This window comes from Kwoniella newhampshirensis, chromosome 12 (genome assembly GCF_039105145.1).
Source record: "Kwoniella newhampshirensis strain CBS 13917 chromosome 12, whole genome shotgun sequence".
In the NCBI taxonomy this organism is placed as follows: domain Eukaryota; kingdom Fungi; phylum Basidiomycota; class Tremellomycetes; order Tremellales; family Cryptococcaceae; genus Kwoniella; species Kwoniella newhampshirensis.
This window is the reverse complement of record NC_089965.1, coordinates 561,363-588,280: the sequence shown is the minus strand read 5'-3', so window position 1 is coordinate 588,280 and position 26,918 is coordinate 561,363. Positions and strand designations below refer to the sequence as shown.

At 51.4% G+C, this 26,918-nt stretch overlaps 10 protein-coding genes across 10 annotated transcripts; 6 read left to right on the top strand and 4 right to left on the bottom strand.

Moving 5' to 3' along the window:
- Positions 1-258: 258 nt before the first annotated feature.
- Positions 259-3,097, bottom strand: IAR55_005798 (uncharacterized protein; the record flags this gene model as incomplete). The annotated part of the gene is made up of 13 exons (XM_066948888.1): positions 259-513; positions 629-766; positions 893-955; positions 1,015-1,077; positions 1,149-1,248; positions 1,312-1,725; positions 1,790-1,912; positions 1,989-2,021; positions 2,082-2,147; positions 2,217-2,279; positions 2,342-2,491; positions 2,577-3,021; positions 3,082-3,097. The coding sequence occupies 13 exons, from the start codon at positions 3,095-3,097 to the stop codon at positions 259-261; spliced, it is 1,929 nt and encodes a 642-aa protein (XP_066800661.1).
- Positions 3,098-3,407: 310 nt separating this feature from the next.
- IAR55_005797 (uncharacterized protein) lies at positions 3,408-5,840 on the top strand (the record flags this gene model as incomplete). The annotated part of the gene is made up of 8 exons (XM_066948887.1): positions 3,408-3,593; positions 3,681-3,746; positions 3,802-4,105; positions 4,178-4,527; positions 4,589-4,707; positions 4,762-5,102; positions 5,164-5,421; positions 5,515-5,840. The coding sequence occupies 8 exons, from the start codon at positions 3,408-3,410 to the stop codon at positions 5,838-5,840; spliced, it is 1,950 nt and encodes a 649-aa protein (XP_066800660.1).
- A 1,112-nt stretch (positions 5,841-6,952) lies between these two features.
- Positions 6,953-7,689, top strand: IAR55_005796 (uncharacterized protein; the record flags this gene model as incomplete). Its single annotated transcript, XM_066948886.1, has 4 exons — positions 6,953-6,964; positions 7,253-7,356; positions 7,534-7,595; positions 7,655-7,689. The coding sequence occupies 4 exons, from the start codon at positions 6,953-6,955 to the stop codon at positions 7,687-7,689; spliced, it is 213 nt and encodes a 70-aa protein (XP_066800659.1).
- A 2,321-nt stretch (positions 7,690-10,010) lies between these two features.
- Positions 10,011-12,844, top strand: IAR55_005795 (uncharacterized protein; the record flags this gene model as incomplete). The annotated part of the gene is made up of 3 exons (XM_066948885.1): positions 10,011-10,604; positions 10,669-11,151; positions 11,222-12,844. 3 exons carry the CDS (start codon positions 10,011-10,013, stop codon positions 12,842-12,844), a joined length of 2,700 nt encoding a protein of 899 aa, XP_066800658.1.
- A 401-nt stretch (positions 12,845-13,245) lies between these two features.
- Positions 13,246-14,925, top strand: IAR55_005794 (uncharacterized protein; the record flags this gene model as incomplete). Its single annotated transcript, XM_066948884.1, has 1 exon — positions 13,246-14,925. The coding sequence occupies one exon, from the start codon at positions 13,246-13,248 to the stop codon at positions 14,923-14,925; it is 1,680 nt and encodes a 559-aa protein (XP_066800657.1).
- Positions 14,926-15,297: 372 nt separating this feature from the next.
- Positions 15,298-17,584, bottom strand: IAR55_005793 (pantoate-beta-alanine ligase; the record flags this gene model as incomplete). Its single annotated transcript, XM_066948883.1, has 7 exons — positions 15,298-15,764; positions 15,897-15,954; positions 16,025-16,080; positions 16,336-16,666; positions 16,840-16,901; positions 17,034-17,067; positions 17,363-17,584. The coding sequence occupies 7 exons, from the start codon at positions 17,582-17,584 to the stop codon at positions 15,298-15,300; spliced, it is 1,230 nt and encodes a 409-aa protein (XP_066800656.1).
- Positions 17,585-17,977: 393 nt separating this feature from the next.
- Positions 17,978-21,108, bottom strand: IAR55_005792 (nucleolar GTP-binding protein 2; the record flags this gene model as incomplete). Its single annotated transcript, XM_066948882.1, has 8 exons — positions 17,978-18,094; positions 18,159-18,271; positions 18,334-19,519; positions 19,966-20,237; positions 20,302-20,452; positions 20,516-20,661; positions 20,737-20,901; positions 21,000-21,108. The coding sequence occupies 8 exons, from the start codon at positions 21,106-21,108 to the stop codon at positions 17,978-17,980; spliced, it is 2,259 nt and encodes a 752-aa protein (XP_066800655.1).
- Positions 21,109-21,449: 341 nt separating this feature from the next.
- Positions 21,450-21,973, top strand: IAR55_005791 (uncharacterized protein; the record flags this gene model as incomplete). Its single annotated transcript, XM_066948881.1, has 4 exons — positions 21,450-21,473; positions 21,569-21,626; positions 21,719-21,805; positions 21,927-21,973. 4 exons carry the CDS (start codon positions 21,450-21,452, stop codon positions 21,971-21,973), a joined length of 216 nt encoding a protein of 71 aa, XP_066800654.1.
- Positions 21,974-23,252: 1,279 nt separating this feature from the next.
- On the bottom strand, positions 23,253-24,382 carry IAR55_005790 (uncharacterized protein; the record flags this gene model as incomplete). Its single annotated transcript, XM_066948880.1, has 2 exons — positions 23,253-23,627; positions 23,711-24,382. The coding sequence occupies 2 exons, from the start codon at positions 24,380-24,382 to the stop codon at positions 23,253-23,255; spliced, it is 1,047 nt and encodes a 348-aa protein (XP_066800653.1).
- A 368-nt stretch (positions 24,383-24,750) lies between these two features.
- IAR55_005789 (uncharacterized protein) lies at positions 24,751-26,541 on the top strand (the record flags this gene model as incomplete). The annotated part of the gene is made up of 6 exons (XM_066948879.1): positions 24,751-24,906; positions 24,987-25,108; positions 25,179-25,335; positions 25,475-25,601; positions 25,781-26,118; positions 26,371-26,541. 6 exons carry the CDS (start codon positions 24,751-24,753, stop codon positions 26,539-26,541), a joined length of 1,071 nt encoding a protein of 356 aa, XP_066800652.1.
- Positions 26,542-26,918: the final 377 nt, after the last annotated feature.

Here is a 26,918-nt window from a genome sequence, read left to right as displayed (position 1 = left end):
GTTGATTGTGTATATCTATCTACCGTTGCATCGCATCGCATCAACATTTGCTGGCATGTTGACCTAATATGCATTGCCTGTTTGGGACAGAAGGACTTGTCTGCTTCGAGTACGGCACTGCATTCTCTCCCTTGCACTGTCCGGTGCTTCTTCGCTTCTCTCGAATCGAATGCGTACTGTACAGTACATGCAGTACTCCTCTACCATGGCTGAATGAAATGATGCTCTTTCCCAGCTACGTAATATGCATTTCTATATCTATCGACCCTCTTCGTGTGGATTGACGATCTCGGACCCTCCCCCCAACCCATCTCCCGTTCTCCCCTCGCCCTCACTCGATCTTCTCGCTCTCCCTTCCCACTCTTTATTCCCATTGACTCGCCATTCCCACTCACCCAGCCTATCCTCATCCCACATCTTACTTCTCGCTTCTATCTCCGATCTCTTCAACACGTGTTCATCGGGAAAAGCAGAATGTGATGAATGTTGTGCGAGTGTGTGAGGTAAGTATTCCTAGAACCAACCATCAAAAGTCGTTGAGATAAGCTCATCGATTTCCTCACCTGAGAAACTTGCCCGCCGACACCTGAGAACAAGCAGACAGGCAGGACGGATTTTCTGAACCCACATTGTACACTGGATGAGCGTAATCTGGATCATAAGAGTATCGCTTCCCGTATCCCAACTTCTTCATGAGTTGAGTAGGCGCATTCCGGATCTGGAGCGGTACCCCAGGTAAAGGTGGACTCGTCGCGAGACTTTCCGCCTAGTGGAGGTGTCAAAAGAGTATCAGCTCCGACGTCAACATCATCACGAGATGTGGTTCCGTGTAGCTTTTAGCCCACAACACTTCGAAGCTCAAGTGAATCGGTGGGTACAGAGACACACATACCCTTTTGTATGCAGTGTAGGATCTAGTCGACTTTGGCGCCTCCGCCAGATAAGCTACACAATGCTATGAGCATCCACTTGATGTCAGCTATCTTTCATACCTCATCAAATAGGAACACTGACAGCAAGATTGATCCGACATTCAGGCATGCCAATGACTTGACAAGCCTGATACGTTGCCATTGCCTGTTTCTTACATCTTAGCCTCAGAGCCAGTTCTTCACGTGTCTTTGGTTTTTGTGAGGAGTATGACTTACCAACGGTAAGGCTTGAGCATCCGCTAGTCCCACGTCCTCACTGGACATCACTACGAGTCTCCTGGCGATGTAGAGCGGATCTTCTCCACCAGTCAGCATTCTGAGGGACAACAGCAGATCAGTATTAGGCCTGATAGACGTTTCAAGCGTACCAAGCTCTTACCTCGCTAACCAGTACATCGCAGCACTGCCATCGGATCCTCTCAAACACTTGTGCAAAGCAGAGATCATATCATATCTCTCTTCTCCACTTCGATCGTACCCCTTTCTCAGCCCTCTCCGTACGGCATCCATCAGCTCTACATCTCGTTTCCTCTGTTCCTCCTCGTCCACCTTCTCACCATCACTGCTGCCGTTGGTCCGACTTTCGGTGAGTTTGGTCTGTCGAGGCGCCTGACAGACTTTGAGAGCTAATTCGAGACCGTTCAAAGCTTGGCGAGCATCTCCATCTGCAACATCTGCGAGGAAAGGTAGCAACTCAGGTGGAAGATGCGGTAACGGGTCGGGGATTGAGGAAAGGGCGTTCTGTAGAATAGTCTGGAGAGATTCAGGCGTATGGGGTGATAGGGTGAATACTCTGAGCCGAGGTCAGCTGTAAGCACAGCACCAGAATGCAGTGGCTCGCTCCGCTGATCACTCACTGACATCGACTCAGCAGAGCTCCGTTGACCTTGAAGGAGGGATTCTCAGTGGTGGCGCCTATGAGCTGAACCCAACCGTTCTCAACATATGGGAGGAACAAATCCTGTTGAGGTTTATTGAATCTGCGGCCGGACGGTATGTCAGTCTGGATAGCGGCGAGAGCATCAGGGGGGATTCATCGCAGATGTCAAGACCTACCGATGTATCTCATCCACCATTAAGATTGTCCGTCTATCTGACTCGTGAGTTTCCTCCTACAGAACTGAGATTCAGCACATGAGGGAAACTAACCTGCCTGTCAGTTTCAGCCCATTCTTCGCTTGCTCAAACACCTGTCTGACATCTGAGGTTCCTGAGCTGTCAGAAGGAGGCCATCAACATCCTATGATACTTCTCGAGATCAGGAATTAGTCTTGAACGGCTTACCTTGTCGCTGAGAGCTCTTTGAAGTCTGCATTCGCCGTTTTCGCAATAAGTCTAGCAAGGGTTCTGATGGATCGACCATGATCAGTGATCAGCCAACTCTTCGGAAAGGGCGAATACAAGCTTACGTCTTACCACAGCCTGGTGGTCCCCAGAGTATACAGCTGCCCACTCCCTCTCCCGCTTCTATTCTCGCTCGCAATAAGCTGCCGGGACCGACAAGGTCAGTCTGTCCGATGTACTTGGCCAGTGTGGAAGGGCGCGACCGTTCAGCTAATCTTTGGTACAAGCGTCAACCCGAGGTCTGGCACATACATCATGAACTAGGAGCAAATGCGGAAGATGGGACGCTGCGGAACTCACGGTTGATTAGCTACTAAAGGGTTCAGTCTCGGTTTCTTCTCGGCACTCCTCATTTCCTCGCCGACTACCGGTCCTCCTTCTGCCAATACATCCGATGGTCCTGGCTTTACCTTCCGCTTAGTGGACGATGGGCCAGTGTTCGAGGAGCTATTGAAGATCGACGCTATTCCCTCTCCTTTGCCCGAGACTCGTCGAGCTTTCAGCCCCGGTTTAGACGAAGGCGTATCTTCTACAGCTTTGATCTCTCGATCAGGCGATGTTGATTCTGTATCTTGCGAAGTTCTCAGCCGAGTCTGAGTAAATGATTGACTGTGCGTCGAAGTGATGGATCTGGGATCGGGCGTCGTGGACGGACCAGCTCCGGAAGAAGAGCCACGACACTGCAGGTCCAAATGAAGATTGATGTCATCTTGTGCCACTGACAAATCGCAGATAGGGCATCGGACTGCAGGTATGTCAGCGACAGCAATCGGACATCGTCCAGTCGGACGACCAGTGATCTCACCTTTGTCTGGTGCCATCTCCTTCCCCTTGGGCTGTGGTCTTTCTGAGCGCAGATCCACGGTTGCTTGTCCCGTAACGAATGCAAGTCCGACCAAGGATATGACAAATGTTCCTAGTCCCACTCGGCTGCACCTCCACCGACGCGGACAACAACAAACCAGTCCCAAGGGGATATGGTATCACTCTGGGAGAATCAAAATACCACGTCATTCGTCTGCTTCCGGCATCATCGAGTTCCGGTTTCACAAGTGTCCACTTTCCAACTTTTCTAGCAGCTGGTGCAAGACACCTTCTCATCCTTCATCCCGTCGAGGACAACCCACCGACATGTCTTCACCTTCTTCCCTGGCATCGACCAAACGGAAGACACCACCACCGATGGTCGACGAGGATGGTTTCACAAAGGTGCCGACGAGGGAGGAGAAGAGAAAGCAGAGAAAGGTGGATAAACATCGGCCGCAATTCCAGTACAATACACAGGATTTCAGACATGGCAAAAAGGTTGGAATAGCCGTGAGTGTTGTCAACGCTTCATCTAGGTCTTGATCGATGTGATTGAGAGAGAAGCACGGCTGATCATCCCGTCATTGACGCATGTAGCACATACGAGATCTTGTGCTGTACATCGTTGCGGAAGCTCAGAAACCTAACTGGATGCAAATCGAGGTGAGCTATACCAATCCCTCATATGTCGTAAGCAAAGCTAAAGTTGAATATATAGCACAAAACATTCATCACCCACACCGTCGTACTATTCACTCCCGGTCTGCTCCCAGCTCATCTTGGTCTGGCACCCATCCCTACCATCTCCTGCATGCCTTTCTCTACGACCCCGCCAACCGATGCAACCTTCGACTTACCGCCTGCCAGGGTATCCATAATCCCCAAGCTGTTTACCTACGCTTGTCCTACGAGGGCACCGGGAGATAACAGGAAGATGCACTCCGTGCTGAATACATTATTGTTGAGCCCCTTACCAGATTCAATAAGGAAGAAGAAGGAGGCAGAGAATAAGCAATTAGCAGGTGAATCATCTCTCCCTTGAACGATGTCACAAGCTGTCGCTCTCGGTGAAGCTGACGCAAGACCTTCCAAAGCTTTATCACGAGCAGATGATACACCCCCGTTCTTGTTCTTGCTCAGTACACATCAGATGATCGACAACGATTATCATTTACCTTCCTATCTGTCCCTCTCCGATACTCCCTATATACCAGGTCTCGATGTCAAGTCATTGCCGCCCGGATTGGCTTCGGCATTGTCAGGGCCCTCAGGCGGAGTCTCAGATGTTCATATGGATATTGGATTGGTATCGACGGGAACGACATCCATGAATGGGAATAGAGGAAAGGGAAACAGGAGAGATGATCTTTGGGTAGAAACAGCGGAAGCTCAAGGACCTCCCGAAGATGGGAAGTACCCTGTTTTGGCGATGGATTGCGAAATGGTGAGTTGCTGCATGCCATCGATGCTGCTACCTGTGGAGCTGACATGCATTGGGACCATAGGTTGTCTCAGAGGACGGCCAAGAGCTTGCCAGAGTTTCGGTTATAGATTATGAGACAGGAAAGAATGTCTTCGACGAGCTAGTCAAACCGCCCAAGTCCATCATCGATTATCGAACGCAGTGAGCTCGTCTGATGTGACCGTTCTGTGCGCAACAGAGCTGACCCCACTCCAGGTGGTCAGGCATCACTCCTGAGCGACTTTCGACAGCGACACATACTCTTTTATCTATACAGATCGCGCTCGTCACTGGTTCCAACCCCCTCATCACTTCCCATACCATCCTTCTTGGTCATTCACTCGAATGTGATTTGATCGCCCTGAGAATCCGACATCCACTATGTATCGACACTGCTCTGATATACAAACATCCTAGAGGACCGCCGTTCAAGCCCGGTTTGAAATGGTTGGCTCAGAAGTGGCTGAACAGGGATATTCAAGGTGGAGACAGTGGTCATGACTCGGAGGAGGACGCTCGGACCTGCGTGGATCTATTGAGGTTGAAGGTGGCTCACGGTAAGTAAGATTCCTTTGGTCTCTGCAGGGGTTTCTAGTGCTGACAGTCTCACGACGACAGGTCCGGATTTTGGGAACGCTCTTGAAAATATGGAACCTATCTTTGAACGACTGAACCGTTATACCTCTGATCGGACCAAACCAGGCAAGACTTCGGCATATTGTGATTACGGTAATCCGAGAGCTATGTATGGCGCCAAGGCTACGACCGCCGTAAGATGTACGACGGACGACGAGGTGATTCACAGGATGAAGGAAAACATGGAAAGTCACGATTTTGTCTTTGGAAGGATGATGGAATTAGCAACTGTACAGGGCTGTGAGTACTGCTAGATTGTCCCTCACTGTTGAAGTGATCCAGACCTGGAAGAAGATATTATTCAAGCTGAACCTCACTCCTATTTGCATGCAGGGAACGATCGCGGCGCTGCAGTCAATACGAGTCTAGATCCCGACGCTCTCGAACCGGCTTTGGAACGATTCAACGCTCGACTCGCAGACCTTCACTCGTCCTTACCCTCCAATACGGCATTTGTCCTACTGACAGGTCATTCAGATCCACTACCGATGCTAGCGTTAGTGCAGAGGAGACAGAAATGGGAGAGGATGGTCAAGACGCTAGGAGGAACGGATGCTATTCCGAAAGAAGAGAGATGGATGTCAGAGGATGAGAGGGAGCTGGAGAGGGCTGTAGGAGAGGCGAGAGAGGGGATGGCTTTCTTCTGCATTAAATCGTAAAGCCTTGCACGTGGAGCGACAGGGCGGAACAGAGGGTGCTTGAGGAAAGTCTGCGAATGAGGACAGAGGAAGTGCATATGGGCGTGGACCGGTGGATGTCTCGCATTTCGGAGTGGATCCAAACAGCTTGCTCGTCTCACTCCCAGCACGATAGAGAAAAGCAGTCACATATAACGTTTTTACGACTTTGATGGATATGATACGACAGATGTGCAAGCTCTTCTGGAGCTCCTGATTCCGTCCTGTACACGATTCAATGTCTTTAGTAAGCTGCCAAAGCAACAGCAGGTGATACGTCGGGTATCGAGCGGCATTTCTCCTCGACGCAATAACGAGAGGGCGATCAGCCAACTGGAGCTGGACAACGTGAAAATCCTTTCAGACGACCAGATCCCTGTCCCATCTGTCTGTCCAAATGATTGCTCAAGACAGGCGACTGACTTCTGCTCCCTTTGCCACTTTACCCAATTCTGACTGCGCCACCATTCGACCGTCTAATCCCGGTAATTTAGTTGCTGCACCGCATCTAGCTCGCCATGCCACGTCTCATCTCAATGTACATGACGCAACTACTCGTACTGTTGGGTCGTCCCTCGTCCAGCGGGGCCAACCTACCTACCTACCTGTCCGCAAAGACAGGTACAAGTACTCTTATTCAATGACGTCGTACGCAAACGAGCCTAACGGGGTGGTCGCTCCGTCGGTACGTAACTCAGGGGATCAAATTTACTTCTTTCGGAGATTGAAGATCGACAGGATGTCGTCATGACGCACGAATGTCACGTTGAGGGAAGGGATTCCGTACGTCATAACAGCTATCTCTGGCACTACTCCTTGCTTGTACCATTTCATATGCATCTGAACCCAAGCAGTGTGTGCGTGCATTGGGATTGCCGAGGAGAGAAGACCCCGTGACATCAAAGCACGCCACTCAAATCAGGAGAGGTACGTGGAACCTTCTGTTTGGGAAGGAGTAGATAGATAGGAGATGGATATATAAGCCCCTCTCGGGACAACAATTGATTCGTTCTTCTTCCTTTCTTCACTCACATATTTCAATCACTCTATCTCTCTTAACTTACAACTCCAAACCAAACAACGAAACAATCACAATGGCTGACGCTGTGAGTATCTCATCTATCCTATCTTTTCCGCGCGTGCATCGCTCTCTTCCACTCGCGCCACTGCCCTTCAACTTCTCAATTTCTGCCTTGACCGTTCTCCGTTGTATCCACCCTGTCCAGACTTCCTTCGCCGTCCTCGACCCCATTCCGAGGACGAGGAGGGCCATTCGTTCCTCCTCCTCCTCACATATGCTTCCTTGCCCTCTTCACCGGGGCCTTTCTTACCTCGTTTTTCTCGAGTGACACTCATACACGCGTCCTCCCTTGCTGACCACATCCACTATTTAGGGACGAGAATCTCTTACCGACAAGGCTACCTCTGCCATCAAGCCCGACTCCGAGAAGTCTTACGTTGAGCAGGCCGGCGATTATATCCGTGGTACGCTCGACTCGTAAGTGTTTTCCTGTCTTCTCGCTGCCTTCTAAATCGTTCCCGACGACTCTGGCGACTCTGGCGATCGGGTTGGCTTCAAAAACCTCTTGAAGCGCGATTTGGAATGCATTTCCGACCGGCGCCACAACCCCCTACTTTTTGGGAGAGTATACGCTAATCCTGACTCGCCATGTAGCGTCGCCTCCGCTGTCCAGCCCCAGGAGGAGAAGTCCACCACTCAGAAGATCGGTGATGCCGGTGAGTGGATGATATTTTCTATTATCCGAGTAGTTGACCGACATTCCATCCCTTCACAGTCACCAGCGACAACAAGAACCGAGACCTCGCCTAATCTATCCCTTGAAATGGATTAATACGACGTGTTCCGTTGGTCTTCTGTAGCGTAGCTCATGATTAGATATGAATTAGTGAGAAGCAACCGAACATTATGATTGCGAAAGCTGCATGAGTTGTTCATGATAGCTTCCGCGCCACACAATGCCGCGCTCCCAAGCATCTCCTTGTTCGGCATGTTGCGGTAGTGCCAAGTATCAAATCTCTGATCCTCTTTTGAACTCAGCCTCGTGGACCTGTCTCCAACTGCGTTGCAGAAAGTGCAACGAAGGGGTTGAGTACTATTGACCTCGAACGACCATGGCTCCGGAACTGGAGAAAGCGGATATAGCTTATGAGTATCATGAGCTGCGCTTCTGTAGTGAGTGTGACCATGTGAATATCTGAGAATCTGATTCTGGTCTGAGATGGAACTCATCTAGTGGTCGACTCCACAAATCCAATATCCTCTCGTCATATATAGTTCAGCGAGAGCTACGCGTACGTGTCTTGATCTGTTTTAACAGGCGGGATGTGAGATACGGTCTATGCCCGCCTTCGCATATGTGGCAGCGCATACATAGATAACATGGAGTCATGCGTTCTGTGTTTAGGATCCGCCTCATTTGAGCTCAGACTGCATGCCATGCACCGATCAGTCCAGTGCGGGTGACAACCTCGTATATGATCTGGATTACAACATGGTCGTGATGACCAATGGAGATATTCAAAGTCGCTTACTAGACTTGTATGCCGGCGCCCGCCGGTCCAGATTCGAAGCGGGAAGCCGCAAGCCGCAACACCGTCGGTATCTCTTGAGGGAAACAAAAAGCGACTCACCGAACCCTCAGATTGATCCCTACCCTGAAGAAGTGAGAAACAATCAGTCTTGACCGAGGTAAGGACGAGTCCGGCCACCTTCGGGCATTGTCCTGGAACTCCTTGTATTCTTATTTCGGGAACATTCACTTCCTATAAGCGCCCCTCGGTGATCATGTCGGGTGTCCGTCGGCGGCATCCCTACCACGGCGTGTTTGTATGTAAATGTAGTTCAATGTAAATGAAGGTGAGGGGGGGGGGGGGGGGCGAGCGGTAGCAAACATGCTTATAATCAAGGACAGAAGGAGTAAGCCGAATGACCGCGTAAGTTTGTTGCCTAGCATGCAGCATGACAAACGGAGGGAAGGGCGGTTGAAAGATACCGGAACCGACACCGACACCGAACATCTTTCAGATCTTGTTGATGAGTAAGTAGACCGGAGCTGTGAAACCTCCCTGGGATGTAATTTTTGTCGGTTCACGATTCATAAGCATGCATTGCACATATGGATTCAGTTGTTACGATCCCCTTATTGATCTTGGTTCTCTTACCGTACACCTCTGTCGACGAGTCGCGACTCGCCCTGCCCGTCTGCATCGTACAGCCTTGACACAGGTTCATCGTCATCTACCTACCGAGATCGCCGAACTCATCGCCAAGCCAAAGTATAGTCAACAGAGCCAAGCACAAGTAACCAGTCGTATACTATACGCTCCCCCAGCGCCCTCATTGTGTGGAATAATCAGAGAGAGAGACAGAATCATCAAAGCACAGGGATACATCCTCACGACCGCGTACCATTGGGGAGAAGATCTATCGGAAAGCCCATGCAATTGATGGAAACAAGCAAGTTTTATCGTTCGACACATTGCTCGGTAACGTCCTCGCCTCGGCTTGATTGGAAAAGTCTCGTCCCACGTCATATAAACAGAAACAAGAATAGCGCCACCGGGTGTTTACAGTGTTATTTTTGAGTTACAACGTCCAATTATTTTTGGGTCCCGATACACCGTTCAAAAGCAAACAAGCATTCAACAGATACACAATACACATCCACACGCGACACACAGCAATTGCTGCATCTGTTCATCGCATCAGACATTCGACGACAACATGACAAGAGCATCCCCTCAACCATAGTCGTACGCGTAACATTACAATCTCGACGCGAAGCAGTCCAAATCGATATCTCTCTGACTTGTTACACTGTGACTGCGGGTCAGATTGGTCTATACGGGCATCGTTCCACATCGTCGAATCCCACCATACAGACAGACGGACGAAGGAAAGGACAAGTCAAAGGGCCTTTGCATTCGCATCGTATCACCTTGCTTCATTTAATCTGTCATATAACTGCACGCGTTGCACCTGATCCGCTCCGTACGGCCCTTCCTTTCTTCCACCTCTTCTCCCACAACCTGTATACCCAATACACTCGCTCGCTGGTCGACATCTCCTACCCCTGCCTTCTTCACCACTTCGTTGCTTGATCTCGGCTGCGCCGTCTGCCGCAATTCGCAATGCCGCTCTTCCAAGCTTTCCAAGATCTCAAAGGCTTCACGAGCAATATGAACCCACTCAACCTTTTCTCAGCCGAACAACCTGCTCCACCAGGCACTGCGGGAACTCCTACGTCCATATCCACCTCCAACACCCCTGTACCTACTCCTCGGACGCATGGTATCGAACCTGGAGTTGGAGCTGTCGCGGGGCCAGGTCCATCAACCGCTGCAGCATTGGAAAAACGGACGCCTCGGTCTTCCGCTCTCGGTCCCTCCCTCGGTCAACCTGTATCAACCTCCACTCAAGAAGGAACGACAGCCAAGGCACCTTATCCCCGTCCTTCCCTAAAACACTCCAACACGTCATATCAGATATCCTCATCAGACTCGTCGGACAGCATCACCGGAGGAAGGAACAATGAACGCAAGAGTTCGGGAGCCAGTGTCTCCATAGCGGATCCGGAGGTGACAGGAGAGGTCAGAAGCAGGAACACTACGAGGCCGAGGAATAGAAGACCGACGAGTTCGGGGAGTGGTCTTACGACCGGTAGTGGTGTCAATGGAAGTGATGCAGCGGAGCCAGGACGGAAGAAGAAGAAGACTCCACTGGATGTGAGTCGTTGTCTTCTAAGCACCGCTGGGAAGTGTCATAGCTGACAATCATGCCTCCATATAGACTTACATCATCGTCAGACCACCTCCAACCTCGGCGAAAAACCCACTCAATCTGCAGATTCAACTCGTCGTGAAGCCGAACCGACGTGGACGGGACCGTTCCGCTTCGGCGTTCTCTCTACGGAGCGACTCTACCGCGCTAGATAATGTCTCTGTATCGAACTCCACACCCGTCTCTCCCAGCGAACCGACCATTGACATTCCCGTCGATTCCTCCTCTGCCGACGAAGCGCAACCGGTGACCGCTCCACCCGCTATTAACACTGTACCTCAGTCACCCCAATCCAGTTCCGCTGAGAGTGAGATTGATGCTGGTTTGAGGCGATCAACATCATTAAGGTCGAGCATCTCCACTTCGACGAATGCGACGGGAAGTAGTACGGCATCGGGCAAGCGGATTGAGCCCATGTTCAATCTGGCGGTCCATAATGTCATGCACCCGACTGTGGTGACTGACGCCGCGACTGATGCCAAGGTAGCCAAGGTGAGTGGCATCTCAATTGGACAATACAGGTCACGGTATATGTATTCTGACGGTTCACTTGGCCGGGCAGTTCCTCAAACGAAGCATTGACATCTCTGGAGTTGGTGCTCTCGAACCTGCCGAAGTCTGGCTCCCTGCTTCCCACGCCAACGGACTCATCCGCGTCCACTCCCATGTCGCCTCCGACGATGGACATAGCCCCATTGGCAGACGTAGTCGACCCGTCTCTGTCGTATCTTTGTCTGCTGCTCCACTTTCACCAACGCTTACGCGAAGCGACGATACGAATTCTAGTGGCTTCCGAGGCAGTCTTGAACTGAAGGGATTCAAATTCGAACATCTCCGCATCGGTCACAAAGCTGAAAATCACGAGAGCAACACCAGGAAATTCTTTGGCAAGGTTTTCAAGAAGAAAAACGCCAGCGGAGAGCTGGCTGATTCAAGGGGAAGGAAATCCAGCCCTTCAGCTTCCTTCAGCTCTCTCGAGACGCCTGCTCAGGCGCACTTAGTGAGCGGTGCGGACACTTTACACCCCCACGCTGCTGTTAAGCAATCTGCCGCGCAGACACAGGCCGTTATCACGGAGCCACATGGCGTTGGACCATCGCACCTCGGTCAACCCACCTTCGGCACCGCTCCTCTTGTTGTCGCTCGTCGATCCTCGGGAACTCTCGTCACTTCCGAAGGCGCCATCACGGGGCTTTCCACCCCTACCGACAGTCTTAGGCTTCAAGATCCGGCCTCCGACTCTACGGAGCAGTTCCAAAGTCTACCGATGTTGCCTTCCACTCGACCAGTCGGATACACGTGGACTGTAAAGAAGTGGGCGAAAAAAAACACTGAGGGCTGGGCCGCTCATTTCGTGGCCGCCGCGGCTGCAGGACTGGAAATGGTTGGTGCTGGTGTGAACGGCGACAGCGAGGATGAGGTGGTGTTCGAGTGGGTCAAATTGAGGGTACCTTCGACTGCAGCTGGCGCTAGTATCATGCGCCGCTTATCCACGACCGGAGCTATCTCTACCAGTCGGACGAGGAGCAAATCGCGTGCTGCGTCCATTGGTAACTCCAATATGGCTGCCAATGAAACCTCAGGTCAGTCGACGCTCCCCGCTACCCTTCAGCTGCCGCGACGCTCGGCTTCCCCCATGGGTCCATCTTCCAGACCACCTTCCAGGACGCCGTCAGCCAATAACTCTCCACGAGGCTCGCCCAAGCTCGACGGTCGCCCCGAACCTATTCGTCGGATCTCGGCCTCCATCTCTCCATCTCGACGAACGTCTAGCGCGACAACTATCGATCTTGGCGATTCGGCCAGTCTTGTAGGTCTCGGAGCTGGCGAGGTGACGGCGGAGGAGGAGGAAGACTCGGATCCCGAGGACTCGGAAACGCCCTGGACATGTTCGGTGTGGGTGAAGAAGACTGGACAACGTCAGTTATTGGGTACTTTGACGCCCGCACCGCACCATCCAAAAGTCATTGGCATTCTAAAGATCCCGATGACTCTGGATTCGGTATCTTTGACAGATATCGCTGAGGGGAATGTGGCAGGGAAGGAACATGTCGCGCAAAAGATCAAGGAAGGAGTCGCATTGACAGAGGAGAATCTGAAGGATGTGGTCTGTGTGACGGCGATGTGGTTAGTGGCCAGAGAGGAATTCGGTGGATTGGGCAGGAAGAAGAGCGGGAGGGGCTAGGCTGGTGATGTCAGGGGAAGCCGCGTTGAGCTGAGCATCACTACTACTGGGAAGAAGTGGCCAAAAAGTTATGTATAGTAGGGGCACAAGAGGCTTTTTGACTATATTTGGTCAATCGTATCAATATAACTTGCATGTGTATACTTAGTCGCACGGGATAATGCATCGACCATGTAGGCATCATTGATGTGTTGAGGTGCATGCAAGGCAGTTACGGTTCTGGTGCTGGTACAATTCGGAACCGTCGGTACCGGCGACGAAAACATCACTGGTAAAATTCGTCGCGTTTGAGATCTCCAGACATTTCTGTAATGGCACCGAACAACCACTTCTCCGTGTAAATTGATATCCCTCGATCTTTTCCTCGACCGTGTTCGCTTTCCGAACTCCTCCTGACAGCGATGTCGCTCGACGTCAACTGGTCACTTCTCTCTTCGCCGCCTACCACACCCACACCCTCATCGTCCTCTCCCTCTCCCTCTCCCTCTCCCGCACCTACTCCATCTCCCTTCGCCTCATCATCAACAACAGCGACGACCGACCCGACCTCCCCGACGGATCATACCTCGACGCTGGCCGCATCTCTCATTGAAACGCTCAATCGACAACTGGCGACGACCCATCGTCCGTCGTTCATCGGACCTATCACTGTCACCTCGTTCGATTTCGGATCGGCGGGTCCTGATCTGGAAATCAGGGATATCAGAGATGTGTGGAGGGTGTTCGATCAAGGTGATGAAGAGGGTGATGAGTTGATGGTCCTGGCTCAGCAGGAAGAGGAGGAGGAGGAGGAGGAGAAGAGAGCTAAAATCGAGTTGAAACAGGAACAACGTCGGGGTGGGGGTGGTGGTGGAGAACGATATCGACCTGGAGGTGAAGAGGATGATGACGATCAAGGAGGGTTGCTGGATGACGGAGAGAAATTCGAACTGGTGGAATTCATCACTCCAACCACTGATCAATTCGGAAACATCATCACATCGGGAGATGGGATCGATGGGGTCATACATCATGATGAGATGGAGTCGGACGACGTAGTGGACGAAGAAGAGGTGGAAGGGGTCATGTCGTCGAAACGGGAACGCGGAAGGAAAGGATACGGGAGTAACAATAACGATAACAACTTGACACCGATACGACCGACGGTTTCGAGATCTACGTCGAATAGATCGTTCATACCCTTCCCATTTGATCATCCTGCTCCCACACCCCATATGCCCTCTACGCCAGGACTGAACCCATCGTTGTTCTCACATCCCAGACGAGCGAGCTCGCTAGCTCCCGGTCAAGGGTATGGTCAAGGTCAAAGTCAGAATCGGTTCAGGTCCACGTCTGGACTTGTCCCTCCAACCTCCATCACTGGAGGGCGAACAACGACTTATTACGCACAAAATCAACATCGATCTTCTCAATCACATCTACACCCAAATCTACAGTCACTCTCAAATCTACGACCAAGACCGAACCCTCAAACACGGACTCAAACACGAACTCAGACTTTCACACATACAGCCTCTCCACCTCCTTCTCCACCAGCTCATCCAGCCAAGCTCCCCTCGACTTCCCTATCATCATCATCATCATCATCATCATCATCGATGCCCTCACTTCAGATCCACCTTCATCTCGCCCACACATCAGATCTGCACTTGACTCTACTCACCTCCCTCCAGGTCAATTATCCCTCGCAACTGTTCATGGCTCTTCCACTGAAGATCTCCATCACGGGTTTCCAGCTGGATGCGGAAGTTGTGATGGCCTATAATGGAGATAAGAACAGATTACATCTGACGATCGTCGATGATGATTCGTCTTCTTCCACCACCACCACCAGTACTACCACCACCACCACCAATACCGCCGGACTCCCTGGAGCCGCAAGTGGACCTGGTCGTGAAGAAAAACATTTACCTATCGGACAGAGACTCTTGCCCCATCTCCAGATCGAGAGCGAGATAGGTCATTCGGACGCTCATGTTCTGAGAAACGTGGGCAAGGTGGAGAGGTTCATCGTGGATGTCGTGAGAAAGACCTTGGTGGACGAATTGGTCTTTCCCAATTTCCATACGATAGCTTTGTAGCGCAGTCCAAAGACGTCTCGGACGTCAGCGGGACGTCGGCGGGGTTGATCGGTAGATGAGAACGAATCGTGTGGTTCGTCAATGACAATTCCCCACTTCATTAATCGACAGCCACCACCAGTCTATAATCTTTGCCCTGCATCACCGCCACAAACCCGCCTTGTGACCTCAAACGTCCCTTTCGACAGTCAGTTCAGCAAGACGATACCCCGCACTTGTATATATCCCATTTGGTTCCATCTACAATGCATGTAATTCCTCCCATCTACACTGCTGTCCATCCTATCTACTCGACCTTTCGCGTTGCGAATGACCGTCTTCAATCGCAAGCTTCGGCAGTTTTTGCTGATGGGGTTTCTGAGAGCCGCCCACTCAATCCACCTCCCACCCTATCAACAGATTATCGATTAATCTAGTGGTCCCCACCCATACCGCTCCAGCTACGACCATCTCTCTCCCGGTGCCCACCTTCCCTCTCACCGGCTCAAACGTGTGCTTATCGAACACTTCCACATAATCCAATCTCAACTCAACCCCTCCTCCGTCATCCTCTGAAGCGGACAACAGACGTTCTTGTTCATCCAGAATCGCACGTGTAGCACTTGCGACGAGGTCTTCACCCGTGACCTGGTTCTCTTCGTTACTCAGCGAGGTTGTTGTAGAATTGTACAGGTCGACAGCGGATGAGAGAGCTCGATGTAAGACTGGTGCGACGAGCAGTTCAAATTTGGACAGGTAGGCGTTACGGGAGGATAGAGCGAGTCCGGATGGCGCCCGAGTGGTGGGCAGAATATGCAGGTTGGACGATGTGGGGTGAGAAAGGAGAAGGTCTTGGACCACTGTCGGTCAGAGCAGTGTCAGCTTGCTGGTGTATAATCAGCCACTCCTGTGTACCGCGAGCCAAAACAAGGTAAACACAAAACCAGTCCAGTCGGAGTGTGAGGAAACAGCGCAAGAAACATCTCACTCACTGATCTTGAGCAGTAATGCCTGCTGTATATCTTTCTGACCGAAGTATGCGTGATCGGGCTGGAGAGATACCCGTATCAGCTGCGCTATCATACTCTATCTGAATGCAGCTGGGTTCTGCCGGACCCACCTCGACTGCGTTGAACAGTTTGGTGCAGACTGTCGCTACCCCTTTGAAGAATTGGGCTGGGCGCAAAGAACAAGTCAGCTACTGCGATCGGATTATTGTTCGACGAACTCGATGGCAATCGGTCAACCGACAGAAACCACTGGTTGGTGACACTGAAATTTTCCCCGACTTGTGTCCCTTCGTACCAACCGGTCTTCGTTCTCGTCCTCCCGGCCCTGTCCTAGACTGCTCGCATCTCCGTCACGCGCTCGATTCGTCGTCGCCCACCCCACTTCGTGTCTGGGAATATGGAGGATCTACCTCACACTCACGTCTAGAAGCGCCTTCCATGACCTCCGCCCATCCTTTCACATCAACACTGACACCCTTATGTCTCCCCAGATCTTGCAGTTCCCCTTTTAGGGGATACATGACCTCTGGACTCGGGGCGAACACTACCAGAGGGCTTTCGACCGCGGTCGGCGATTGAGGTGGGTTGGGTCGGAAAGATTCATGCTCCGATATTCCTAGTCCTCGTACGGAGCGAGAGGGGTTCGTAGATGATGATGACGAGGTGGATAATGATGGAAGGGTGGTGGAGAGTAGGGAGAGGTCACGGTCGAGTTGACGAGGGTAGGAAGAAAGGTCTTCGGTGGGTGCGAACTGCGCGCAAGGAACGGTGGACAGAAATGGCAGATGAGACAGCGCAGAGGTGATGGCCGCAATGAGTGTAAAAGAGAAGGGCAGTAGGGCAATATGGGAAATCGACAGTCCATTCGCCACGTCAGTCGGAAATCGTTCATATATCGTAGGTCCAAAACAGACCACAAACCCACCTGCATAGGGTTCACGAAGAGCGTCATCACTGTCAAAGGATGTCGGGTCATGGACGCTCGAACTGCAAGTTGCGGAGTGTCAGTGCTGGCCATACAGATTGTATGGTGTCCTTGTCTCGGCCACTCCTTGCTTAGGAATGGTCATACTACTCGTATCCGTGGCAGAGAGCTGGGTGATGATTGATGATATTTACCAAGATTCAAATGTCCTTCATGTAACGCTCCCATCTATTAACCGACCACTTCGATCAGCATCGCATTCGCTCCGATTGACCTTTCGGCTTATCCCATTTTCCTCCTTAGCATTGCATATGCCTCAAGGTATATCGTACACTCCGCCGCTCTCCTTTTCTGAATCAGCTGTGTCGTACAAGCTTCCCCAGTCTCCAGTCTCCAGACTACAGCTATGCTCGACCCCAAGCTGACTTTCCATCACTCCTCCACTCTTATCAAGCCCCACGCCCCTTCCTTCTCCGCCCCGCCGGACAGCTCTTCTCAAGCCCAAGGCACTCTATGAACTCACGGTAGGAACCACCCCGACCTCCAACTTCCTCTCCCTGGCCTCCTGTCTCCATCTCCTCAGCTGCGGTAGAGTCCTTATAACAGGTATGCGGGGTGCGGCGATAGATCCCATACCCCTTTTGATCGGTACATCCAAACTGATAGATGTGCTTGACCCGGGTATCGGTCGGAACGGTGAGAATGGGGCTGACGTTGAGAGACAAGGTCGGAAGGGGATGATCATTATGATATATTCTAGACCTCTAAGCTCGGATATAATTCGTGATCACCACTCGACCGCTGGCCTGAAATGTGATACTGAGGTGCGGTATGAATGACGAGTCGTCAAAGACTTGACTGATGTTGATGTCGCTAGTGAGTGTCATCGAATTATCGTCTCATACCGAAATGCTGAAATCAACGAGCGAGTCGTTATGGGGACCCCAAACAACCACGTCTCGGTCATCGCCGTTCCAATCATGTCACACATGCCCGACACGACGACGACGACTAAAATGCTCAGACTACCTTATGGAAATCGCCCTACCACATAATACAGGAATACATGAATCAATCTACAATGATTGATACGACCAAGAAGCATCATGCAATGACCAACATTCGGAGGATCGTCACCTCATCTTCCACCTCTGATCTTGGGCTTCTTCTTACCCGTACGTTCCTCGTCGTCTCCTCTGTTCCTCTTGCCTGGATTCTTGGGTACCTTCCTATCCCTGTTCCTGTTCTTGACATTCTGTAGAGAACGGACCATCATCAGTACACCACACACCAGGTATGACGTGGCGAAATGAACTCACCGCTGTCGTGTAGAAGTTTGTAGCTTTTCGTTTGTTGGTGGTCATACGCTTGGCTTTCTGAGCAGCTGTCTCGTTCTCATCCGCACTCTCGTCATCTTCCTCAAGGTCGGCGGCTGTGATTCCAGATATTAGTCAGCAATTGTCTTGTTTGTTCTATAAGCGATGATGGACAAACCCTTTCTCTTGCCTGCCTTCTTACTTGATGGCGGAGCGAACTCGAGATCAACTTCTTCTTCATCGTCGTCGTCTTCCTCCTCGTCCTCTTCCTCGTCCTCTACCTCCTCGTCCTCATCATCTTCATCATCGTCATCCTCAGCCTTGGCATCGTCCTCCTCATCCAATGGCAAAGCAGCGTAGTTTGAAGTCGAAGGTCCCGCTTCTCCAGGGAAGATATCCTCCCAAGCGAGATCACCATCCTCCTCCTTGCCTTCCACTTCTTCTTCGTCGTCATCATCTTCATCATCATCTGCGTCAGCTTCCTCACCCTCGCCCATCTCCACATCCGCTATGTCGTCCTCGCCCTCCTTGTATCTTCTCGCATCCTCACCAATGAACTTGGTCATGGTCACGATCTTGCTGATCGGTTGCGCGACACCCTTGACCCTCTTCTCGCCCAAGATCTTGCCTAATGATCTCTCCTGCTCTTCAAGCATGTTCTTGGTCTCCTCGATCTCCTTCTTCTGCTCTTCAGAAACGACCTCCTTCTCTTCCTCAGGCTGTTCACCCTCCTTGACTGCCTTGGCAGGAGGAGCAGCAAAGTAAGGGATCTTGCCTCGGATCCAATCGTTGAGGACCATCTTGGCAGCAGCTTCCTGATCAGGCTCACCACCCTTGAGCAGTTTACCGGACTTCTTAGCGATAGCCGATAAGAGGATTGTGGCTCCTGACTCGCCGTGCCATCCACCTTCTCGAGGCTGAAGACCGTATGTTCTCTCCAGGTACTCTGGTCGTACCCGTTCAAGTAGTTGAGGAATATGTTCAGCGGGCGTAGCGAGGTTCTCTACCCGAACAACGCCCTTGAGAACGGTGTCGGTGTCGGAGTCTTTTGCGGAGACAGGCACGATACCAGGACAATCGATCAGGTAGATACGCTTCATCAAGGTGATATATTGCCACACCTTGGTTTCTCCAGGTATAGGAGCGACTGTGCAGACCTTCTTCTTCTTCAAGGTGTTGATGATAGAAGATTTACCGGTGTTGGGGTATCCGATGAAACCGATGGAAATCTGCTTCTTGTCCGAGTGGAGGACAGAGAATTGTCGTAGAAGTTGAATCAGGGAACCCTTACCAAAGGAGTTGTTGATAGAGGCGTGGAAAGCGATGGTGGGAGCGGAAAGTGAGAGATGCTTGACCCATCGAGCCTGACACAATCGTTTCAGCGATGAACAACGATCGTCAACTGACACAGATTACACACAATACTACGGAAAGAAATGTCTGACACCGAACTAAGGGATCCGAATTATACTTTGCCAAAAGGCACATTCAAAGCCCAACTCTATCAGGTCAACCATCACTCCTCCCTGACCCCTCGCCAACAACCAAAACGGTCGTGACTTTTGGGCCTCAAGCGTACCTCAAAACGAGGACAGAGGTGGGGTATATGGCGGGAGGAGGCTCGTTCTTCCACTCTCGTAACAGTCCAAATGCGTAGGTAACCGCCGAAGCGCGCGTATGGCCTTGACTGGAGTGTGGGACGTAGGGAGGGAAGGGGGCGAGAGAAAAAGGTAGCAAGGGGGAAAAGCGGAGAAGTATACTCAAAACGAAAAGAGACTGGGCAACCACGATCACCCAGAAGATCACTCACAGTCACCCAAGTAGGAACCAAATCGACCTTGTTGAGCACATACACGAGATGTTTGTGCGCCTTCTCTTTCCTCAAATACTCCACTACAGGCTTACATCGAGTACCCAGGGGATCTCGTGCGTCGAGCACATGGATGACAACGTCTGACGAGTCAAGAACCTTATACAGTTCTCCCCAGATACGTCTGGAAGTACCCTTGGCGTAGATGGGCTCTCTGGCGGTGGATGTGGTTGGGTGGTAGATATCGGCATGGTCGGCTGTAGCTTCGTCTTCTGCGACGGGGGATTACACGTCAGTGCGTTGTACACAGAGAGAATGTATGGGCCAACAACTCACGAGGGAAGTCTTCACCAGGTGCAGCGGTTGCAACAGCAGCTGAGGACTCGCCGAGCTCCTCGATAGAACCAATGTCAAGACGAGGTCTCTTTCTCTGAGCTTTAGGTCCGAAAGTATTGGAGAAAGGTTCTGTCTCGACGATATGTGACTTCTGAATATAGCGGTGATGTTCAGTATCCGCACTGGTACTGGCAAGTATACCGGAAGAACTCACCTTGCCAGCCGTCTTGGACTCGTCCTCCAACAAGCCCATCGGTAGCTTGTTTCTTCTTAACAAGACAGAGTAAGGATCGGCTTTCTGCTCTTTCAGAGCTGTCCGGAAGTGATCCAACGCGGTCTGAGAGATGACTCTGGTGTTACCTACAAGAATCCACGCAACATTGGTCAGATGTCTGGTCGACTGATAGACACGGGAGGAGAGAAGGGAAAGCTCACCAAACCATCTTCTGTCAGGTTTGACTCTTCCCGGTTCGGTCTCCTTCTCTGTCTTTTGGAACGCTGCCGACTCGATGATTTTACCATCCTTGTCTCGTACGGCCTTCCCACCGTTGAGCATCTTCACCCTGGAAGCGGATTTGGCATCTCGATAGAAGTTCTCGCCTACGACGAAGCACACATCGATCGTCGTCGTCAGCTCTCTACTCCATGGGATCTGACGATGACACGATGTATTGATCCAATGATAGCCCCGAGCTCACCTTTGACCTTTTTCAAGATGAATTCACTGCTGCTCCCAGCAGACGATTTCCCTTTGGTCTTCCCAAAGCCTGGGTTGGCCTTACGATCGTGGTTCTTTCCCTTTGCCATATTGACCAGAAACTGTTGATGGCACTGAAGGGGTGTATGAATGAGTTGAATAGCTAAACAGACAAGAGAAAGAGAAAGCACCAAGGTGGAAACGGGTTTGCGACCGAGAGGATGAGTGAGAGCAACTTTTGAAAGTTTTGATAATTAGCACGTTGCCCTAACTATTGCTATCTTACGTAAGGCAAATGTTTGATCCCATTTGGCCGATTCCTGGTTCGTTGAGCGAATGGTTGCGACACAGCTCACTGCTGCTGCTGCTGCTGCTGATTGACTTGATTGTATCGTTTCCATCCAAGAGAAGTCTACTTCGAACCAATCCCACTCTGACCCTACTCTCCAAGATGGCCACAGTATACAGAACAGTCGTGAGTGCTCCTACAGACAGCTGCCTGTCTGAAAGACCCGTTCGCGCAAGAAGAAGGACGCAATCACTGACTCTTGTCTCTTTCCTGGTAAATAGCAACGGGTCGCTCACGAATCCCCTGTCATCTTCTGGTCACTCGCCCTTGGCTTTGCTGGTAAGTGAATGTTTCACAGCATGTGCCGTATGTGTGTGTGTGCTTGGTGGGACCCAAGCTGAAATATCTATCTTCGCTCGCTCGTCACACAGGTCCCATCGCAGTCGTGGTCGTTCCTCCTGTTCGAAAATCCCTCTTCGGGTACAAGGCTCCCGAACGTATTCCCACCACTTTCCCAGGTACGTCTTCTTCACTGTATCTGTCCGTTCGCACAAGAAATACGAGGAACATCTGTGGTCTCTGGATGGATCGAGGACAAGGAGCTGATGGAATGATCCGATGTGTTTGACTATACTGCAGTTCCCAACCGACCTCGACAACCTGTGTCTGGATACGAAGATCCATAGATGTGTTGAAGGAGAATAACATGCACCGTGTCTTGATATATGTCAGAGCCGACATATGGTCTTTCTGGCTAGCTTTCAGCCTCGCGGACGACATCTCACTTCACTCCAAATCTGGCATTATGGATCCTCCTTCCTGACTTTGTTGTATGTGACTTTCCCACGACAATCGTAAGATAAGATCTCGCTTTCGATTCCGCAACGCGATGCACTCTGCTATGTAGGTCTCCAAAGCCTTCTTCCTTCCCGTATCTTGCCGATAGAATCACCATGCGACACTGTTCTTTCCACCTTCAAACGATGGCGATCTCCGTTTTTTCCCTTCTACCATCACTGATCAAAAATAATGTTGAATGAGCGAGCGTCTCAATAAATGGACAACAGTAGTGTACTCACATCGTCAACATCTTCAGGACTGTCTCCGTCCATGCGTCGAAGGGCAAACGCCCAAGAGTCCACGCGTTTCGCGCCGAAAAGATCGAGACACTGTCCGCCACACATGAAAGGTCAGACTCTGTCATTGTCTACCAATTCCAACATGCTGCACCCCGATGCGTCTGACTACAGCTATCGCCCTGGCAACCGTTCATAGACGGACGCATATTCGCCCTTCAACATATGAGATACCTCGTTCCGAATGAGTGATGCACGGGGACTAGCCTCACGGATCCGCTCACCGATGGCTTCGATCAGTGTTGTCCTTCGCTGGGATCCATAGCCGCAATAGCATCAGTTTATTGCGAGGCGGAGGCCCAGGAGGGAGGCTAGAGGGAGATGATGGACGATGACATCTGATATCTCGATGGGAAGCGAGGTGATACGGGGACCTGACGCCGATGTGAGGAGGCGACCATGCTCAGATTGTGCAGCGAAAAGGAGTTTTGTTTGGTGACCGCGGCCAGAGGATGGACGGCGTGCAAATCGAGGGGCAGATGGATGTGTGAGAGTGTGAGCTCGCTTCGATAAGTCGCATTGCCATGTGCGAAACACCCTACAGATCGTCAGCTGGTGCGCGAGAAGTCCAGGTCAACTAGGCTTACTGTCTTTCCTTCTCCGAGCGTTGTGGAGGCATATCCGATGGGATCATTCGGGGTCAAACCGTCAGAAGGAAAGCAAAGCCGGTTTGACATGACGGGAAAGATGAATTTGAAGAGAAGTTGGGATGCTTTTTCGTAATGGTGGACGGAATGACGTCCGCTCCCGAAAACGACGAACGGACAGCTGCAAACTTGGCTTCGGGTCCCGCTCGTCTTCTCCCTATTGAAGCAACAAAACCCTCTCATCACGAACCGTTATCTACCCTGACCATCCCCTCCCATCCCTCTCTGACCCACGCTCTCACTCCTTCCCTCATCCTCTCTTCATCCAGTCCTACTGCTCTCTTCGCGTCTCTTACGCCTTGGTCCCTGAGGGCAGCTTCTGCTCGGGCCTCATCGCGACGCGAGACGGCGAGCCATATATCGCGTAATCGGGGTGAAGAAGACATTGCATTTCTGGCGAGAGACGTGAGACGGAGTGTTGATTGTGTATTTGAGATTACCGGGATGAGAGTCGATGGGTGGGGAACGCTTGATGGCGCAGGCAAGGGGAGGAAGGTGTACAGTAATGGTAAGCAGAGGAGCAAGATGGATCGTAGTATGTGAATGGTTGTGGCGAGCTGTACAACGGACAATCAGTATCAGCCTGTCTGCATGCATGGCCGCTTTGTCATTTGGCGCCGGAGATCAGAGTAGCACCCACATGTAGACAATCGCCCTCCACAGCTCTCACCTCCCAAAACCATTTCGCTCCCACTTCTCCCACCATTCCACCGACCAACACCCACCCGAAGACACTTCTCCATCTCTCTGCCCTCGGCCCGGCAGCTTCTCCAGTAAGCCACCTCCAGCCCATCATCCCCAGTACCACAGCTTCTCCGACGTACGGGATCAATATCCCGGGTGAGGAGTAGAAAAGATAGTCTAAATCATCCTTACACCATACGCAGTTGAGCAATGTGTCATGGCCAAATCGAGCGTACAGATATCTGTTGTCTAGCAGTCTCAATTTCGAGAGTAAGAGATCGATCAGTGGGTGGACAGATTCCTCCAGAGTCGACAGTGATTCAGAGTCATCAGGACCGAGGAGAGCTGATCGTAGGAGGTTGTTTGGTACGAGTATGGGGAAATTATTGATGGCGAATAGATCGTAAGGCGGTCTGAGGAGATGAGAGAGAAAATAGAGACTGTGTATGGCAAGGAACAGTCTCAGAGATGTTGGTGAAGCTGGGCGAGGAGACGAGCGTGTGGGGAAAGCAGGTCGACCACGCCGTGCGATGAGTGATATCAGACGAGGGAGGAGGGAGGGTCCGAAGAGGATGAGGAGGAGCGTCAGAGGTGTTTGGAAGGAATAGAGTGTGGCGAGGAGGGTCATGGCGAGTCAAGAGCGGGGTGGAGTGGACTGCTCTATAGCTAGTCAATGTAGTGAGACCAGTCTGGAGTGAATCGAGTTGTCTGTCACCAGAGCAACATTCCTGGATCCAACTCGACGCTCGACGCTCAATGATGTCGCTCGATTTCCTGTGGCGGCGATGTCCGCTCTGCTTCATTATTATTTTATATCGGGTAGTGACTGCTGTTTCTCCGCCGATATCGCGTCAACAGCCACCAAGCCAAGAAACAGTGCTTATCTATACCGCAGACTTCCACCTTCCAATGACTAGGTTGACCTCGCTCTTTCCATCTTGCTGGCCACAGTGGACCCTCCATGCTCACCCATACAGTTGACTGTCATCCGTCGCCATGTCCCTACCATCCGTGATCCCCACGATAGACCTCGCTTCAGACTCGCCGCAACGTCAAGCAGAACTTATCAAACATGCACTCGGATCCGTCGGATTCTTCGCGGTCGTCAACGCTGGTCCACACGCAGAAGACGTGGAGGCGATGTTTGACCATGTGCGTGGAAGCGATCATCTCAGTTCTGTAGAACATGTCCTGACATGCAATGCTTCCCATTCTGGATGGTGGGATTACAGTCCAAGACGTTCTTCGACCTGCCGATGAAAGAGAAAGAGGTTTACCTAGCTGGTAAATCCGGTTCCGGATACACCAAGCTTCTCTCCCAGGCTCTCGGCGAAGGAAAGAGGGATCACAAAGAGTGGGCATCCTCTTCGATCAGTTGTCAGGCTGTCTGAGAAAGAGCTGATCTCGATGCTTGTTGTTTGCAGAACATTCTCGTACGGGAAATATTGTGCCAAGACCAAACAGGAAGTGCCGCCCCCGTTCAAGGAGGACGAGGTGGCACATGAAACTATCAAAAGGTTCTATCAGGATTGTCACGACGTGTCAGAGAGACTTATGGAGCTTTTCGCTCTAGCCTTGGAGGTGGGTACGAGTTTTCAGCGACCTCGTGGCGGATCGTATCAGGCTCCACTTCTTATCCTTCCTTCCCGTGTTGATTTCACTTATATTATTCCTGGTTTGACAAGAGATGGGCGGCTAACGAGTACCGCTACACGATCAGCTGCCTCGAGAACACTTCCGACAATCTCACTCGTTCGGCCTGAACACGGCCATGTCGCTCATCCACTACCCAGCACTCGAGCCTGAGGAGCAGAAGAGACTGAGCGAGATGGACATTCGCGCTGGGGGTGAGTGGCATCGAACTTCTGTCCGAGGTGAGAGACAAGTACTGCTACTGACTCGTGTGTCCACCCTCATCGTCTGTCCTCTTCATTTTTGTCCATATGATGATATCGTTCGCATCTCGCATCTCTTCCATATATCTCTTCGGTGCTCTGTAAATGTTTCGTCAAATCGACCCACACAGAGCACAAAGACTGGGGAACCATGACCCTCCTCTTCCAACAGTCGACCGGCGGTCAACCAGGACTCCAAGTCAACCTCCCTAGGTCCGCTATCGATCCCTCGTTCGCATCCACCGACGCCAAAGATACCTTCGCGTGGTACCCTGCACCTATCCCTCCTCGGGGTGGGTTCCTCGTCAACGTCGGACTGGGTATGGAACTGTGGTCAAGCGGGATGTATCGCGCGACGTTGCATCGGGTCATCTTCCCCTCTCCGTCAGAAGAGGAGATCAAGGCGGCGCAGGAGGGTTTGGCGGATCGATATACTTTGGCTTTCTTCGTTCAGCCGGATGATGACGTGGTGAGTACGGCTGTGCGGATAGAGACTCGTTTGTGATATTGCCCGGCGTGCGACGTCCTCGATCTAGAGAGAAGAAGACGGGTCTCTTCTGCGGGGTTCGACACGTCGCTTGAGATCATCACCGGATATACTCCCATTTTCATCAATCCCAAAATCCTTTTTATATGTTCTACTTCCTCGCTCATTCACAAGAGGAAGCGATCGACCCCCTCTCTTCCAGACAAGCTGACCCAGCCCCACTTCACTTTACAGGCATTCCAACCAATTTTGCCCGGCGGCAAGATCGATACGTCCGTCAGAGCCATCACGTCCGGAGAACTGTTCGATAGTAAATTGAGAGAAAGCATGAATCGATTCAAGGATATACCAACGTCGACGACCGTGGCGGAGAACACGGCGGGCGGGTATGGGATTGTGGCTTGATGAAGGGTTCAAGTCGATGGGGGTGAGGTTGTGATGACGTGACAGAAGATGAGGGCAGGGAATCGGTTGTATAGGATGCTGAGACGCGCGAGAGAATGAGCATGTAGGGTTAAAGTTATTTCGATACGGAATGATAGCTCGGGATAGGACGGGACAATGCAAGATGTTCTGTATGTGTCCATCAACAACTAAACGTTAACGAACCGTCGAGATGTGGCAAATGATCGGTACATGTTCGTCATTATACATACTAGTACCCATTACACCTTTGACAGAAGGTGCCCGTTCCGTCAAACCATCCGTGCGTGTGTATGCCCGATGTCGTTCTATCAAGTAAAATCAAAATGGTAATAAGGAAAGACCAAAAATCGAATTGT